Source organism: Falco cherrug, chromosome 4 (assembly GCF_023634085.1).
Source record: "Falco cherrug isolate bFalChe1 chromosome 4, bFalChe1.pri, whole genome shotgun sequence".
NCBI lineage: Eukaryota > Metazoa > Chordata > Aves > Falconiformes > Falconidae > Falco > Falco cherrug.
This window is the reverse complement of record NC_073700.1, coordinates 68,197,641-68,214,306: the sequence shown is the minus strand read 5'-3', so window position 1 is coordinate 68,214,306 and position 16,666 is coordinate 68,197,641. Positions and strand designations below refer to the sequence as shown.

The window sequence follows — 16,666 nt, the reverse complement described above, 5'->3', positions numbered from 1 at the left end:
GTAAAACTACTGATTACAAACCTGTGATACATTGATTATTTTGCCACTTTAAGACTACTGTCAATTTTCAAGTTGTTGTAACTTGTCCTGAAGGCCCATCTCAACAGTCCTATTCAGAAACCCAAGAAAGCTTGCTTTAAGCAGCTTCAAAAATCAAGGAAAACATGCAGCTTGGAGAGGATGGATGAGACTTATTTCAAATATATCCAAGATTTTTATGATACTGCTACTGCATTCCTGGAAACACGATTCCTCCTTTCTCACATCTGCCATTATTATGCCCTCACATATGTGGCTTAACTTTACTGTGACCTTCAGAAGCTATTTTATAAAGAACCATTAATAAATATTTTCTATTGAACTCTGCATTTATGATCGCATTATACGTTGGGCAGCTATGACTGGAAAAGATTCAGCTGAACTGAAACAACATTGTACTTGCAAAGAACAAAACCATCTATGAACAAGCAAAAAAATGTTCTGCCAATGTTTCCATATTTTACAGTTCAGGAAAGATGAAAAACAAACTTCATATATTTAAATTAACAATAGAGAATTATTAAAAATATCGTGAAAAATCACTACAGAAAACCAAAACCAATACTGATATGCAATAGAAAAATAAAGTTTCTATGAAGTGATTAAGCTTAAAAGTGAATTCCTATAAAGAAAAAAGGGAAGAAGCATTGCTTGCCCAGAACATTTGATAACATAAACCTTGATGAATATGAAAGGAGCTGCAGGCTACAATGTCTGTGGAATATGGTTATCAGCAGAGATTAATCCGAGTTGCCAAGTATGCAGACTATAAAATAAAAGGGGAAAATTCTGTCACTAAAGCAACATAAAATCCTGAACACTGAGAAGTTTGCACCAGCTCACTGGTTTCAGCTACATGACTAGAAGCTTACTGAACATGTAAACTCATAAACTACTGTGGAATGTAACTGATTTGGTGAAATGAGAACAGCCTCTGGGAAGAAAATATCAAGAACAAATGTTCTCAAACTACAGATGTCTCCAAACCTTATAACACTTCTCAACATGAAATAAAAATCAAAAGCTGCTACTAATAAACTTAATTAAGGCCCAACAACAATCCAAGAGAAACCACTTATATCTCTAAGAAAAAAAGAATGAAAAAAACCCCACCAAACCCTAGCAGAAAAGTGTGATTATTCCTTTAACCACTAGCAATATACATTTGGTCATCTTGGAAGAACATCCTTACATTTACATGGAGAAATCCACTCAGACCTCACACAGAAATCCAGACTGAAAACAGGCAACACGTGAACCTGTCTCCCTTAAAATACTTTAAATGACGCTGATGTAAAAAGCTGTGCTTATTCAGTTTTAATTATATAATTCTAAAGAAAAAAAGAACAAAAGATTGTGACTATGTTGTGTGAATTTAAATCCAAATATATTCATGAAAGTAGAAAGTTAATTTCCCAAATTTAGAGAAATCACGCTAACAGGAAACACTGCAATTTAAATTCACCTATGCTTCAAAAATTCATCAGTGAAGCTCCAGAATGCTATAAAGCACTTACACATGCTTTTGTTCATTTTCATTCATTAAAGCAAGTGCTTGAATATGTGTTTAATTTAGGTATATTATTCACTGAATTCAGCCTAATCTTACATAATGTAGAGTGAGCAAATACTGTTTAATTGTAAATACATTTCCACTAACTTCTTGTATTCGTATTACTGACAAAAATAAGTTTGGTACCATGGTCATTATCTAGGTTTGTATGAACAGAATATTTTTACTAGATATTTCTGGATTTTTATTTTCCCCCAAATATTGGGATTTTTTTTATACCGGCTCGTATACTGAGTATTTCTATTGTTAGACAGGAACTGCACAAACACAGAGCAGACTTCTTACTCTGCTTGCTTCTGGACTGATTCCCAGCTTGCACATTTAGACAGGGTTAATAAAAATTTAGATTATGTCTGGATTTTTAAGACAAAATTGAGAATAGTAAACAGATGATATTCATCTATATTTACTGTATGTTCATAAAGGTTCAAGTAATGTAACTAGAATTTAAGTTTGGCAAAGGCAAACTCTTAATGCTCTCCCCAGCAATTCCTCAGGAAATTACTGCAGAAACACACGATACTACACTGTGACTTAAGTATTAGAATTTGGTGAAAATTCATTAAATTTATCTAAGTCACTTTTGAGGGCAGGATTCAAAATAATAGCAGCATAATCTTGGACATAAAAGATCTGACCCCAAATGGTACAGACATTCTGCTTTCTGAAAGCTTCTTCTTCTGTTGCCCTTCATGACCACCTCGGGTGTGCCTAAAGCACAAATCCTTTCTGAGAGGATCAGATGTTCACAGAATATCCTGGTTCACAGATTGAAATGCCGACAAATACAGAGCCCTAAACCCACAACGAGCTGTAACATCAACTGAAAAATTTTTAATGGATATTAGAATTGTTGTAGTTCACTTGATTTGATTTTACATACCATCAAAAGCAGCATGAAATATGACTTGCTCATTTTGGGTTTAGGAAGTAATCAGTGTACCCATACTTTGAAAACTGTTTCTAGAATTCAGGCATACGAATGATTTACCACACTTCAACTTACCTCATGCTAATGTCCATAAGTGTGAATACGTACAAGGTAATACAGGCCAACTCCTTCATCAGCGGTTAAGATAATTCAGACTACCTCGCTCTTGTAACAGGTTACAACATACAGACAGTTACTCAGGTGTCACTGAAACACCCTGAAGTTGCTGGTGTGATCCAGGCCCTTCAGTGACAATGTTTTAGGGTTTGTTTTCAGTGCAGCATGTTTAATCAATAATAACGAAGAGACTTGCCTAGAAACTTTTAGTTACTTTGTAATCTAGAGTACCATAAATGCCTGTCATCTTTCAAGAGCATGCACATTCAGAAAAATCGACATGTTCAGGGTTTACCTCAAAAAACATGACTGCAAAACACAGGTGGACATTGAGAATAAGCTGTTTTCAAAAATCAGACATATTTGTTTTCCCACTCTCCTAAAAAGCAACAGGCGGAAAAAAAACCAACAAACCTTTGAAGGCCTTCACCACCCCCGGGATTGAAGGAATATATGCTCAGACCAGTGGGAAAGAAAGAGGCCCCCCTAGTCAGGAAGGTTGACTGCTGCAGTTAGATGTGTAGATGTGGTGTGGGCTCCCACATACCTAACGGAGGGTTTACAAAGTGTCTCTGCCGAGGACTCCTTTACCTTACAGACTATCAGAGTTTCACACCTTGCACAGCACATAGGTAAGAGTTTTGTGTCCTCCCTGCAGCTGGCCAGCAAGTTTTGTTCAAATTATTACACTTTAGACAGTGGCATTTGTCCAGCCCAGAAAGTCATTCTACAGCAGTTTGTTCCTTGAGAAAATACAACTGAAAAATGATTTAGGAGAAAAGAAAACTTAAATGTGCCCAAATAGGACTGGGCTCCTAATGGCTTGTAAAAGAAGGGGACACTGGAGTGCATGAGACAGTTTGAATTACAAATCACTGCGTCTTGTCACCATACACAAAAGAATGGTAACATCAACTTTCCAAAGCCTACCTGCTTCATCTTAAGATAGGATAATTTTTAATGAACGATTCTTAGTGAAGAGCTCCAAGGAACCTCTGATTTCTAAACCAAATAGCTAATTATTCACAACCAGTGAATATACTTCTGTCCTTACTCCAAAACTGGTCCTAACCTTAGACGAGTCATCTTCTCCCTGTTGTTCTTTCTGTCTTCTGGCTCTTCTCTCCAACACCCCACTTCCAACAGCACTGACTCAGCACGAGAAGGCTGAGAGCTCTGGACCGATGGCAGCACTCTGCTATGTGGAAGCCCTCAAGAGACAAACCATTGCCTGAAATGTACAGTAGTTCTCCAATAAATTTTTTAAGGTTTTGCCTAAGTAAACTACACTCTATCTTGATTTTTTTGTTTGTTTGTTATTTGCATCTGGGACAACAGTAGCTTCTTCCTCAAGACACCTTACTAGATGACTGAGCCTTTTCGGTAACCGCAGATCAAAATGTTTCACTGAAAGGGCTACAGCACTAAGAAAAGGTGGACTCTTTTGTCAGCTTCACTCTCAAATAAAACAGCAGCCCACTAAGATCTGATTGCAAAACCATGATAGTCTCATATTGAGAATTCATGCAATCTGTATCTGCAGACAGAAAGAAAATGGGGGGGCGGGGGGAAGCTGGAACATCTTTTCTGTTAGAGAGACAATTGGATAAGGAAAATGCAGTTCATCCGGAATCGCATCCAAAGTATTATTTGCCAAGCATACTTCAATCCCTCAATACAATTACAAATCAACCTTAATTTAGTTGATTAACAAACAAGGGTAAGATGTTTTAGCATGATCAGATGACCACTAGTTCCACAAGTATGTGATGAAATTATACCACACTAAGGTTTTGGAAAGAGGTCAAAGTTCTTTCAATTATATAGTTTGTGTCTTCCCGATGTAGTTTATGCACCACATTTAAGAACAGCATAATGCAACATGAAAACCATCTCTGATTTACAGTACTGCTCTAGGGTGTTTCAGTGAGCCCAGTGGCTTGGAAGTACTGAAGTACTTTGACAAGTTTCTTCCCATTCCTCTTGTAGTAGGAGGATGAAAGCCTTGGGAAAAGGGCTGGTTGCCACAAAATCCGCTTCAGCCAGCCTTCAGCTGGCAGGAATTCTGGACAGTTTCAACTAAAATATTTTTACATAGCTTTTTAAATGGCACAAATTAGAAAGTTGAAACATATAACGGAACATTCACCTTTTTTAAATGTTACTTTTGTTTGAAATTTGGAATCTTGAAGCTGAAGCCAAAGGACTCCTTCCCCTCCTCTTCCCCCCTCCCCGCAATGATATGTTGAGCTCAGACTAGCTTTAAAGCTAAATTTAAGCTATTGAGTTATTATGACTTATTTTGTAATGTGGAAAAAGCACCAGTGCCTGCTCTGTATTCTCACTGAATCCTCCCAAAATTGTTAGATAGACATGTACAAAGAAAAAAAGTGTAAGCAATACTTGGACAGAACCGAGAAAGTGTATCTTTAGACTTACTCAAACTTTTCTGTTTCATTAAACACATTAATGTACTTTAAGTCAATATTTTCCCAAATTTTTATATATATATTTATTTTGACTTTAAAATGAAACCAGTATTTTAGTAGCTGATGTTTAACCAGATAAAAGCATACACTACATAAACCCTTTATGTCAAATCCAATGAGCCATTTTTAAAACCTTAATATTCATGCTTTTCTCATGCAGAGTAAGGACATTTGTATGCAGATTACCCCCAAAAGCAAAGTGGACACAGTAGTTCCAGGGAAAAGAAGCTGAAAGAAAGGAAGAAAATTTTCTTTTGTAACCAATTGCTCACCTAGATAGGATCCACTGTTGTGGCCAGCACATTCAGCATCTTCTGGACGAAGGGTAAAAGCATACAGAATAAGAGCCAAGAAATAAAGCAGAATAATTAGAAGCCCAGCAAAAAATACAGAAGAAATTACTTAAAAAATGACAACTGTACAAAGCATAGCATTAAAAAGCCTTCAATAAGCCATTTTCTTAAAAACATAAAACAACATTTATTGTTTTATATTTTAGCTGGAGATATTTTGAAATTTTGCAGCATGCACACTGATCCTTTTACCTTTTCAAGCAAAAATTGTGACGACAGCAAACATTCTAAAAAGAATTCTAACACTGTATTCACACTTTATCAGTTAATAGAAAATATGATGCCACTTAAAAGAAAACAAAATGTATTTGATGTAAATCAAGCTTTTTTCATAAATTATAAATTATCAGACTTTAGCTTTAAGTTTTGGCTCACTGGATTAGACAGAAAGGTTTTTGATCAAAAACACATCCTCTCATTTGATATGGAATGGCTATAATGTATATTTTTATATGCCAGAGGCCCTTTGATCAAAAATATGAGCTACAATTTCTAATGCCTTTATAAACAAAGGCCTCTTAAGTTAAAGATAAAAAAAATACAAGAGATCAGCTGCTATTACTTTAACATATGCTGCACGCATAACAGTTACCAACTACACTCATAGGGAAAACAGTAAAGACGACACTGCATCGATGAACTTTCTACCATCTCAGAGCAATACTTTGTCAGCATTAATTACAAATATGAGACCTCTCATGGCCAGGTAATTAAGTTGGAACCATCACTTTCCAACCCAGCCCACCAAAGTTTTGCTAGTATGACACTACTTTTCTGTGTCTTCCAGAAGTTCAAGAGAAAAAAAGCAGTTTAAAACAACAGTTCTAATTACTGATCTTTACATGAAGCAACTAGGAACATTCTGGTATTTTTATCTCCTTTAAAAGATGATTCAATGTATCGGGTGGCAATATAAAAGCATTATAAGTACAACATCTCTTAGAAACGCTGGACTATATTCAATTTAATTCTAAACACATGTTCTCTAAATAAAATTATTGGGCTATGCAGGGAAACTTTTGTACATGTACCTTCAATTTCCTCTGAGAAGCACAAAGGAAAAATAGGAAAGGAAATCATTAAATGGAGCGAAAACATAACTTAAGAAAGAAAAGTTAAATCGAAGAAGAAAAATGCACCTACCACACTCAACCGCTTCCTCATCTTAGAACAGCCAAAAAAACAAAGTATTATTGTTTAATACTTCATAAATAGGAAAAATTTAGCTATGTAAGCTACTCTAAAATCCTCTTGATAGCACCTATTATATTGAGCCATATACCAACATACCGGTACTGAGTTTAACTGACATGTTTAACTACACTCAGTTCGAAAAGAACCTAAAAAGACATTGAAATATTATGTGCACTTTAAATTTCCTATACGAGATTCTTCCACTGTTTATTTGGTAGCAATGACCTTACCCAGCTGACATGGAAGATCTCTTTGTTATTAAAGGCAAAGTTTGTTAATTCCATTTAATCAGTCTTAACCTAGAATTTCTAAGAATCACTTACCATGAACATGATCTCAGTATTTTTCTGCACTTACAGTAATAGCTGCTACTGCCCTTGGGGCTGGGTTTTGGAAAGGTTTTTTGCTTTTTTTTTTTTTTTTTTTTTAATGTCTATAGTTGTAGCTGCAAAAATACTGAAAGAATTTATATACCCTTGTCATATTTTTGCTGTCACTATCCTAATATAATAGATCTACCTAACACTTTCTGCTTACCTATAGTAAGTCAATAATTTTCTGCGTCCTTGACAGTGGATAACATACACTTTCACAATCATCTTTGGGCTTTTACGTAAAAGCAAGATAAATAGAATGAATTTTTATTCACAAAGATACTGTATACTAAGGTCTAGATGTATTATAGATATTAGATATTTATTATAGATATCTAGACATTTTACAATCTACATCTCATTCAAATTTCCTTTGGAATCTGGATAAGTATGCCCCAAATATAAAATATAAATATATAAAAAATATAAAATAAAAAATATTTCAAAGAGTTTCCATGAAGCATGTCTTTCCTTGGAATGTGAAGAAATTACTCAAGAGATATTTTACAATCTTTTATGTGTAACTGATGTACCAAAGGCTAGGTTCCAAAGAGCTTTTCTCATCTCGTGTCATGAAATGGATACAAGAGTCTTTTCTGCCCGGGGAAGAATACTGTTTTGCAGAATAATTTCTTGGTACCTTTTTTCTTGAGGACTTACATTTAAAAATACTAATTTGGAAGATTTCTCTAAATATTATTTAAAGTTTATTTATACACTCAAGGTGACCATACGGTTTTAGTAGGCTGGAAAGTCCTCTAAGGTGAGCACTGCTTGGCTGACCACATCTGGTGCCTTAAAAGAGTGCTGACGTCTTTGTGAGTTGAGAGTGAAAGCACTGGATCCTTTTCCCTCTCCTGACCTTAAAAGCTCCCAGTTCTTGCAATGACAAACGCCCTGAAGCTGGACTTAGGATGGCAGGATGGCTTCCAGGTACTATTTATTTCTCCTTCTCCGTGCTGAGAGACCTCTTATATTTCCTGATATGTATGGCAAGTTCTCCTGCGTGTCCATTTGCGTGACCTTCAATAGGCTGCAATGTGTCTCCCAAAAATAAGTTACTAATGCTCAAAACAGGTTCACATCAATATATCTAAAAAGTCCCCTGAATTCAATAAAGTTATTTGACTTAACTAGTGACTCTCCCTTTTAAAGCGTTCCGTTTGGTATTTTGTCATTGGAAACAGACAAGTCCTCATTTATGAACAGGAAAGACTGGACCAGGAGAAAAAGAGGTCTGTACCTACCCACAGGTGTACGTTCACTCAGCTCTGACCACTGCAGACCTTCAGAGGGGATCTGCAAGTGTGGGAGATGGTAGAGCTACAGCAGCAGGGCTGAGTACAGCTGAAGGGAGCCCAGGTTTCTGGGCTGCTCCTGCTAGGAAAGGGAATGGTCTTATCCCTAAATCAAAGATGTTAGGATTCCCAGGTAAGCCAGCTGATCCCAGAGAGCACAAGCTAAAATGCCTACAAGCTGAGGTTTAATGCTGAGATAAAGTGGATCCTGAACTTTTTGTGTTTTGTTAAAAATCTCCTTTCTTAATGCTGCTCCTGGCTCTCTTGGGTTACTTCTAAGGTTGAAGATAATTGTCTGTAACGAAAAGATGTAGGAATTCAGTGGGTCTTCCCAGCTTAACGCCGCTATGAAACAGCCATCAGCGTGTAGCTCCCAATTTGAACTTCACCAGGAATTTCACCAGTGCTATTGCCTGTCCCTAGTAAAGCCAGAGGTTATTTGCCAGGAAACTTTGTATTGTGATCCACTGCTAATACAGCTCTGTGTGTCTGAAGCAGTTGTACGCTTGCAGCAGATATGTGCAGATGCATATCTAAAGTTCCAGCGTTCAGAGACGTGCAAAGCTGGGGTAGATCTCAGGCCAATACAGTTTCACTAAATTGAAGTGGGCGAGAAAGGAAATAGAGGTGTTTTATCTGGAAGGAACAAGTAAGAGACTGAAAGAGGACAGAGGATAAAGAGGAGGAAATCTGGTGGGAAGTAGGAAAATAAAAGCAGTGACAAAATGAAAAAAAAACCATAAGGAAACATGGAGCAAATAAAACACTGAGAAAACAAGGAATATGATCAAATAAATGTAGTGTGGTAAGAAGGGAGAGGAAGTTACAACGAAAATCGTCATGGAACAGGCTTATGAAACAACAACAAAGCAGTACCAAGACATAAATGGGAAAAAAGAAATAGGAAACACAAGCACAATGGAAGCTTAGGAAGTAGGCGTTTTATTCATTTTAGAAAGATTTTGGTGTAGCCAATATGCTAAACTGTAACAATGCAAAACAGTATCACATAGGCTGTATTTTCATATCTATTTTACCTGAAATATATTGAGATTTCATTTTGGGAGTCTCACCTAAGTTATATTACTTAAGAAGCTCAAAACCAGTGCCACTCCAGGACCTTCCTCAACCCTTTGGAACAGTCCATCGCCAGATTAAAATTTTTAGCTTTTGCTGACTATTTTTTTCAAACAAAATTTCCATCAAAGAATCTTACTTAAATGTTTCTCAGTCTAAAATTAGATCTAGCAGCATTCTTCTAGTTTCTTATGACAAGCAAGTTACATTATCCCTTAAGCCCTATTTCACTCTATTAAACATGAAATTGTGTTGTATAGTGATCTGCATTACAGTGACTGTATTCAAACACTCCTGAATTTTTAGTGAACAGCCCCACGTAACAATCAATATTTATACTGTTTTGCAGGTTTTTATCTGAGAGTTTTGTAGATGGAACAATACATATATGTTCATGCTATAGGAAATTTAATTCTCCCATAACATCATCAGGCAACAGTATCTCTACCAAGGTAATGTGGAAAATGAAGGAGGATAGTCTTGCGGTGAAGGACAGAGCAAGAGTTTATAAGATTCATTTCCACTTCTGTCTCATGTGACCTTGACTCAAATGTCATCCAGCTTCAGGTTTCCTTAATTTTTCAGTGATAGCAGGAAGTTAATATTTGTAAGGACAAGAGACCTCTGAACAAAGATGCTAAGGTGCTAATTTAACCCTACAGATCTGGTTTATTTTTTGCTTTTAACTACCTGCAGGTGGACAATCAAGTTTCAAATATTAACACAGAAAAATACTGAGAAGAAAGGCAGAGTTAAGATGGTGCAGCAATTATAGAAAGTCCTACTATACATTTATCCTAAATGTTTGGTGTTCAAATACAAGTGGTACAAAGCATTCATTCTTTTAGCCTGTTTAAATTCTTTTGTTGGCAGAACATGATCTTCAATTCACAAGACACTCATCTATGAATAAACTGGGTTACATCTTGTTTGAATGAACACCATTTGGCTGCAGTTAAGTATTTCCTCTTGCTTGTACAATGCCAATCACATATGGTAAATCAAAATTGAAAGTAAAATGGTTTTAAGCCCTAGAAAAACTATATGATGATGGCTTTGCCACAGTAAGTATTTACATTTAGCATTAAATATACAGAACAAATGTATTTTCATGGAAAAAGACAGCTCTGAACAGCTCTGTCATATATGCTACATACATATACATATTTATATATAACTATACATACAGGGTATGGATATACACAAACACATATGCATGCACTGCACAAGTTAACAGAAGTTGCAGGCTACACTAGCATAAAATATAAAGTTACCAGTAATTTTCATACCAGAGACAACACATATATAACGTAAGAATAAACACAGTAACCACTGTGAAAGCAAAGTTATGCTGAAGGAATATAATGTCTTGGCCGATCACGGTAGTTTATAGTAAATGCAGAACAGTAAGTTATTTTGTTGTTATTCAAAGAAATTTACTTTTTTTCCTCCTCAAAAAAACCACACGTGATCACTGTTTTATCTACAATTCAAAGTAAACTATAAATGCAAGAATGACCATGCTTGCTGGCAATGACTATTACAGTCAGAGCATCCGTAGTCTTTGTATTCAAGTTAACAGTCAGGGAGCTGTTAAAAAAATTCTTCCCTGTACTGAGTCTCATGTCACTGCTAATTAGCCAAGATGCAGCGACAGGAGAACTCACAGAGCCAACTTTGGCTACAAAGTTGGACCCAAGCTAAGGTGACCACCTAAAGCCAGGAATATTAAGTATTATTGAGGGATACCAGTGAGCAGGTTTCTGTGGAGCTGGCAATCAGCGGTGGCTCACAAGCTCAGACACACCAAGGCTGACTGCATGCAGCCAGGCACCTCTGCTGTACCTCCCTCTGCGTCCCACAGAGCTGCCTCACACCCCACAGGAGGTATGCTGCACGTTTGCCATCCCAGCAGGTGAGGAGTTAGTCCTGCTCACGCAGTCTCATGCATCTCTGTTCCTTAACTTTCATTCCATTTGCCTATTTTCTTTTCTGCACTGCTTTTTCTTATCATTTCCCCCCCCCCCCAGTATAATTTTCCCATAGTATTAACGCATAACACTGCCTTGTGCTGAAAAAGTCATTGCTGTTAAGTACCGAGAAAAATGCTAAAAATGCTTGAGATGTTTGATATCCCTCCATCATTTCTGCACTATCCCAGAGCCTGGGAAGTAACATTATCAATCTTATCAGTGGGTCAGCACATCTAACAGCCACTTATCTCACGCTTTTAAAACATCAATTATTAATGTTTAATATATTGAGGTTTTCTACCAATAACAACAGCACAGGTCAGAGTTCCTATTAGTAATTTTTGCATTCACCATTTCAAAAACTTTAGGAAAATCAAATATGTTAGTGTTTGGTTTAAATGGAATCAAGAAATAATTGAACTATAGTGCAAACAGTGACTATTGTAATGCTCTTCCATAATACTGTTAATTGTGTTAATCTAATAACTTCAAAGCCCATCCCCTGTGGGGTTTTGCCTAATGGGGTTTATGGGTAGCTTTGTCCATCTGTTCTTCCACTGCCCTTGTTGCAAAACTTTCTCCTTTTCTTCATCCTCAATACAAAATTTCACCTCCCTGCTTTTCCCTTTATTTGTTTATTCCTACTTTTTCTGCATCTTTCTCTCAATATAAAACCACCTCTTGTCAGCATAGGCTCCGCCTATACTACCAGCTTCCTTCAGCCTTATTTTCAGATACCATCGAACTATGCACCTTCTCCATTTGCAAATGAAAGTGCTATTTCACTTACCTTCAATATCGAGCTTACACTGTTTTACCCCCTCCTCCAGTGTACACGTGACACGTTAAAGGTTTTTCACTTTGACTGGTGCAATGTGAGAATGATTCTGTTTTGTCTTTTAAGAAAATGGCTAAATGCTGGGAGAGGCATGTGTATGGATCTCCCACAAAGCTAAAGTATTTACTTGTACTTATATTCACTTTACACATAGACACAATGAAACAGTTGACTTGGCTATTAAAGTCAAACTAAGAATTGGCGTTTCCATTATAAACTGATTCTTTAATAATTTAGAACTAGGTTGGATTTCTGTTTTTTTCAGTGCAAATGCTTCTTGCTGGAAAAGTTCTGTGGAAAGTATCCTCTACTCTCTTTCCTCAATATACGTATATGTACAAGCATCACCAAAAAAGCCCACTTCTATTTTGCTTCGAATTTTATGATATGTGTACAAATTAAAAACTACACAACATGCATTACTATGCTGAAAAGAGTAAAAAATTCAAAATGGGAAATAGAAAGGTTTCCCAAAAGTAATCCAATCTAGCTCCTTGCAGGTTTTGAAAACTCATTTAATTAGCAAAGCAAATCCTGATGGATATTAATATTACAGTAAATACAGTAAATATAGTTACTGGCTAGAGAGCTCCTTTTCTAGACAAATACAACAGTCCTTCCCAGTTCCTGAACTGGCTTGAGAGGGGAAAAAATAAGTTGTAGGATACTTCTTGTATGTCATATAGTTTTGACTAATTTTTAGATTAATTTTCAAGCAGGACACTACCACCCTGGAAGCTCACCTAAGAAACCAGAGCTGACTCACATTTTCTGAGTATACAAGAAAATAGAATATTTCTCCTTGGTTCTCCCTATTAAAAACAAAGGCATGTACCCAGGTTTCTTCATCATTACAAAACGTGGGATCTGTGGAATGAGTTGACTGAACAGAGCAGGCCAACATTCAGTGCTACTTACCGTATCTCAAGAAAGCTTCCTAGTGCAACTCCCAGCCCTGTCAGGAAAGGGACTTTCATTAGCAGCTCTGTTGAAGTCAACAGGTTTTTCTCTTTGGGATGGTGTAAGAATATCAGCTGGCAAATTGCCCTTTCCCTCCAAACTACTAAGGAAATTCAGGTCATATGATTGGATGGGATCAACTGCAATAGCAAGCAACCTCTCAATATACAGCTACTTCAGAAAGATCTACAGAACATTTCCCTGCACAATTGCCCTTCCAAACATTGGAGAACCCTGTATCAAGCTGAAAGCCTACAGAATCAGATGTAATCAAGCATGAACAATTTCCCACCTCCTTACACGGGAACTTGTTAAGTACAACTTTAGAGGACAATAATCAGTGGGCCATACCCCACAATACAGAAAAGGGCTCCAAAAAATCCAGTTTTTTGTTCTCTGTGTCACCCTTCCTTACATGTTTCCGATCCTGGCAGTATGCTATTTGTTCAGCTGAGCAACACATGATTTTCCACATCTCCCAGTTTTGGCAAGCTGATGGTTCAGCACAAATACAAATACAGCCTTCATATCTCACAGCTTCACTGCTGTGCTTGGGAACACGAACAAGCAGCCTAACTTTAGAAAGATCACAAGGGCACAGAGTTTCCCAGCTTATGTGGAATCTTCTTGAAAATCCAGGTAAGTGGAAGGTTTTCCTGAGAGCAACTCAAGCAACACCCTAGTCACAACACTTTTTCTATAGCTGAATTCTGGTCCTTAAAATGCCTCCTCTATAAAGGATCTGATTTCCCTCCCAGTGCTAAAAAAAAAATGTTTCATTTTTGAATGAAGGGATGAGCCTCTACTCAGAACAGCACTTCCCCTCTTCCCATGGAAATCTGGCAGATGTAGCAGCAGATTGTCCTAAGAAACGAGGAAGAGAGAAAATGACAAACCTAAGTTAGTCTGCAGTCTTTTCTCCTTCAAGAGGCACCACTGCCTTCTAGATGGTATTTAGCTGGATCTTGCTTTGTTTAAAGCAAGTCTAAAAGAGAACAGTAATGGGCATACTGCTTGACCCTGAGGCTCTTTCATGTTTTAAAGGAAAGGGAAAAGCCCTTGTTTAAGCTAGTTAAGGCAAAGTCAGTGGAAACAGCAGAGGCAACAATAGTAGACATCATACTGTAGGTCTTCTTTGGGTTGTAATTTTGGCAGTTCCCAATCAAGTTCAGGCTGCCTATTTGGAAGGGTGAAATGCATCTTGTAAAACCTTTCACTTGAAGGTCACTAAAAAGATGCAGTCCATTACAAAAGGAATCATGCAGTGTTGCTGCAGCAGCTGATTTACCTCTTCAAAAGCACCAGTGCCACCTTAATTGAAGGCTCTTGTTGAAGGGTATTATCCAGATTCAAGAACAGTGGACAGACAGAAATAGCTATACCCTGGGATCAGACACTTTTCCAAAACTGGGGCAGAGCAACTTGACCTAGAACCTAGAAAAACAACAGATTTACTACAAGCTGGAGGAGCTTCTCTTTGTTTCTAAGATCTAAGTAAATTAGAAAAGCTATAGTGCAATCATTTAGTCTGTTATTATAATCACAAAGCTAATCGAGGGCTTTAGCATTAACAATAGCATTAGGGCACACAATCAAATAGTGAAATGGAATGAAAGATAGAAAATGCAGATTATTAGGAAAGTAACAGTAACTGTCAAACTTCAGAACACAAAAGCTATAGCAAGGAGTTAGGAAAATTGCAATAGAAACCTTGGTGTTTTAAAGTTAAAAGCATTTAGTTTTGCACTTAGTGTGCCAGCATCCACTGTTTGCCATAGTATCCATATTTTTTGTTTTAATGTTAGAGAATGAAAGACGGTTGGGAATTTTAAACAACTTTCTGAGTATTTCTAGTTGAAGTCACAAACATGTTTGTATTTGAGATTTAGATCCTACTGAAGCGTGATAGTTTCTCACATTGCACTCACTTTCTTATGAGTCTGTACAACTGAAAGAAATAACAGGTCAAGTAAAATATGCAATAATACTTAAAACAGATGTTGATGTAAATTCCAGTGGAAAGAAAATATTTGTTTCAATGTATGCACTTTGTTAGCTTATTTTTCTTATACTGTCCAACTACTGTATTTAAAAGCAGAGACTAAGAATGAATTTGTTTAGAAAACAGTAAGAAGCGGTACTGTGAAAGTCTGTCAAATAACTGAATGTTCTCACTTTTAAAAATTTATGCTGCTTCATAGGAGACAAACCCCCGCCAACTATATGGGGGAGAGAAGGGGAGACTATCTGACCTTTTATCTCACTCTCAATATGAATTTCACTGTATTGATGCAGTCCAAATGATATAAATTCTTGAGCCAATTCTGTACTATTTCAACAGGACAAGAATGCTCTTCAACCTTTGAAATATTATATATCAAAACATCAATTGGTGCTTCAAAAACAAAGTCAGAGGGCTGGAAAAACTTGTTAGCTGCTTTTAAAGCTTCTGATTTCAGCTCTTACATTTATTTTCTTATTGATAAAATGTGATCAAGAAATTATCATGCCCAAGAGAAATGCATCCTGTAGTCACAGGGCTGAAACAAACTGCTTTTTTATAAGGTTAGAGATCTGGAGTATGATTTCTGTTCCAGATTAACAGACTTACATGATTTTCTGTTGGAAATTTTCAGTGGCTGAATCTGTACTTCTGGTCTTCTTAGTGCAAATCTCCTATAAAATGGGAGGTGGTAGGAGAAAGACACAAACTCCTCAGTTTTCACTGCAAGTTTGGGATTAATAAACACTTAACATCATGAGACTATACTGCAAAATATCCAGAAATTTTTATAAGAAATTAACTTAAAACAATGCAATCTATTCACAATCTAAAAAAATTAAATCCTCAGCCTCAAATTTTTGTAAGCTCTCCAAAACCTGCTGCAGTTCTTATTCCTGCATAGTACATCAGTCTGAACAGAGATACTGATGTGCTGTTTTCCATATGTTTTTTCTTTCAAACTGGATCAGTGTTATCCTATCAGTTTTTGTCATTATTAATTGTAGCCAGACAAATAAGGAAACCCAAAGTATTATAGCAACAGGTTTACAAGTTCAGTTGTCTTGCTGCAAATGCAGGTTTATCATACCCATGCAATCTATAAGCATTACATATGACAACTATGCTAACTTAACAACTCGGCAAAACGTGTCTATTCTTAATACAAAAAATAATGAAACTATGCTTCTCAGTAGCTCACCTCTCCTGGAAATGCTTTGAAGGGATCAAGCCTGCTCTGGGATTGGCATCACCTTCATGTTTGGCCTGCCACCAGGTTGCATCATCCTGGCTCATGATCTGAAGGATATCTCCTTTTCTGAAAGCAAGTCCAGCTTCTTTACAAGGAATTGCTTTATCCTCCTTAGGATCATAGTCAAATAGGGCTCTGATAAACATCTGAAACAAACGTGTTTTATCTTTAGAATCAAATTAGAGGTAATCCAAAG

The 16,666-nt window shown here is 36.7% G+C and overlaps 1 protein-coding gene across 4 annotated transcripts in view; it reads right to left on the bottom strand.

The window, feature by feature from the left end:
* Positions 1–16,666, bottom strand: part of MPP7 (MAGUK p55 scaffold protein 7) — a 157,585-nt gene that overhangs the window by 19,234 nt on the left and 121,685 nt on the right. For 3 of the 4 annotated variants that reach the window (XM_055708423.1, XM_055708424.1, XM_055708426.1), the window contains 3 exons: positions 16,420–16,616; positions 15,828–15,892; positions 5,422–5,460 (listed from right to left, as the gene is read on the bottom strand). In XM_055708423.1, coding sequence (XP_055564398.1) covers positions 5,422–5,460; positions 15,828–15,892; positions 16,420–16,616 — 301 coding nt within the window. The remainder of the gene's footprint in view (positions 1–5,421; positions 5,461–15,827; positions 15,893–16,419; positions 16,617–16,666) is intronic. The other variant, XM_055708425.1, reaches the window with a different exon arrangement.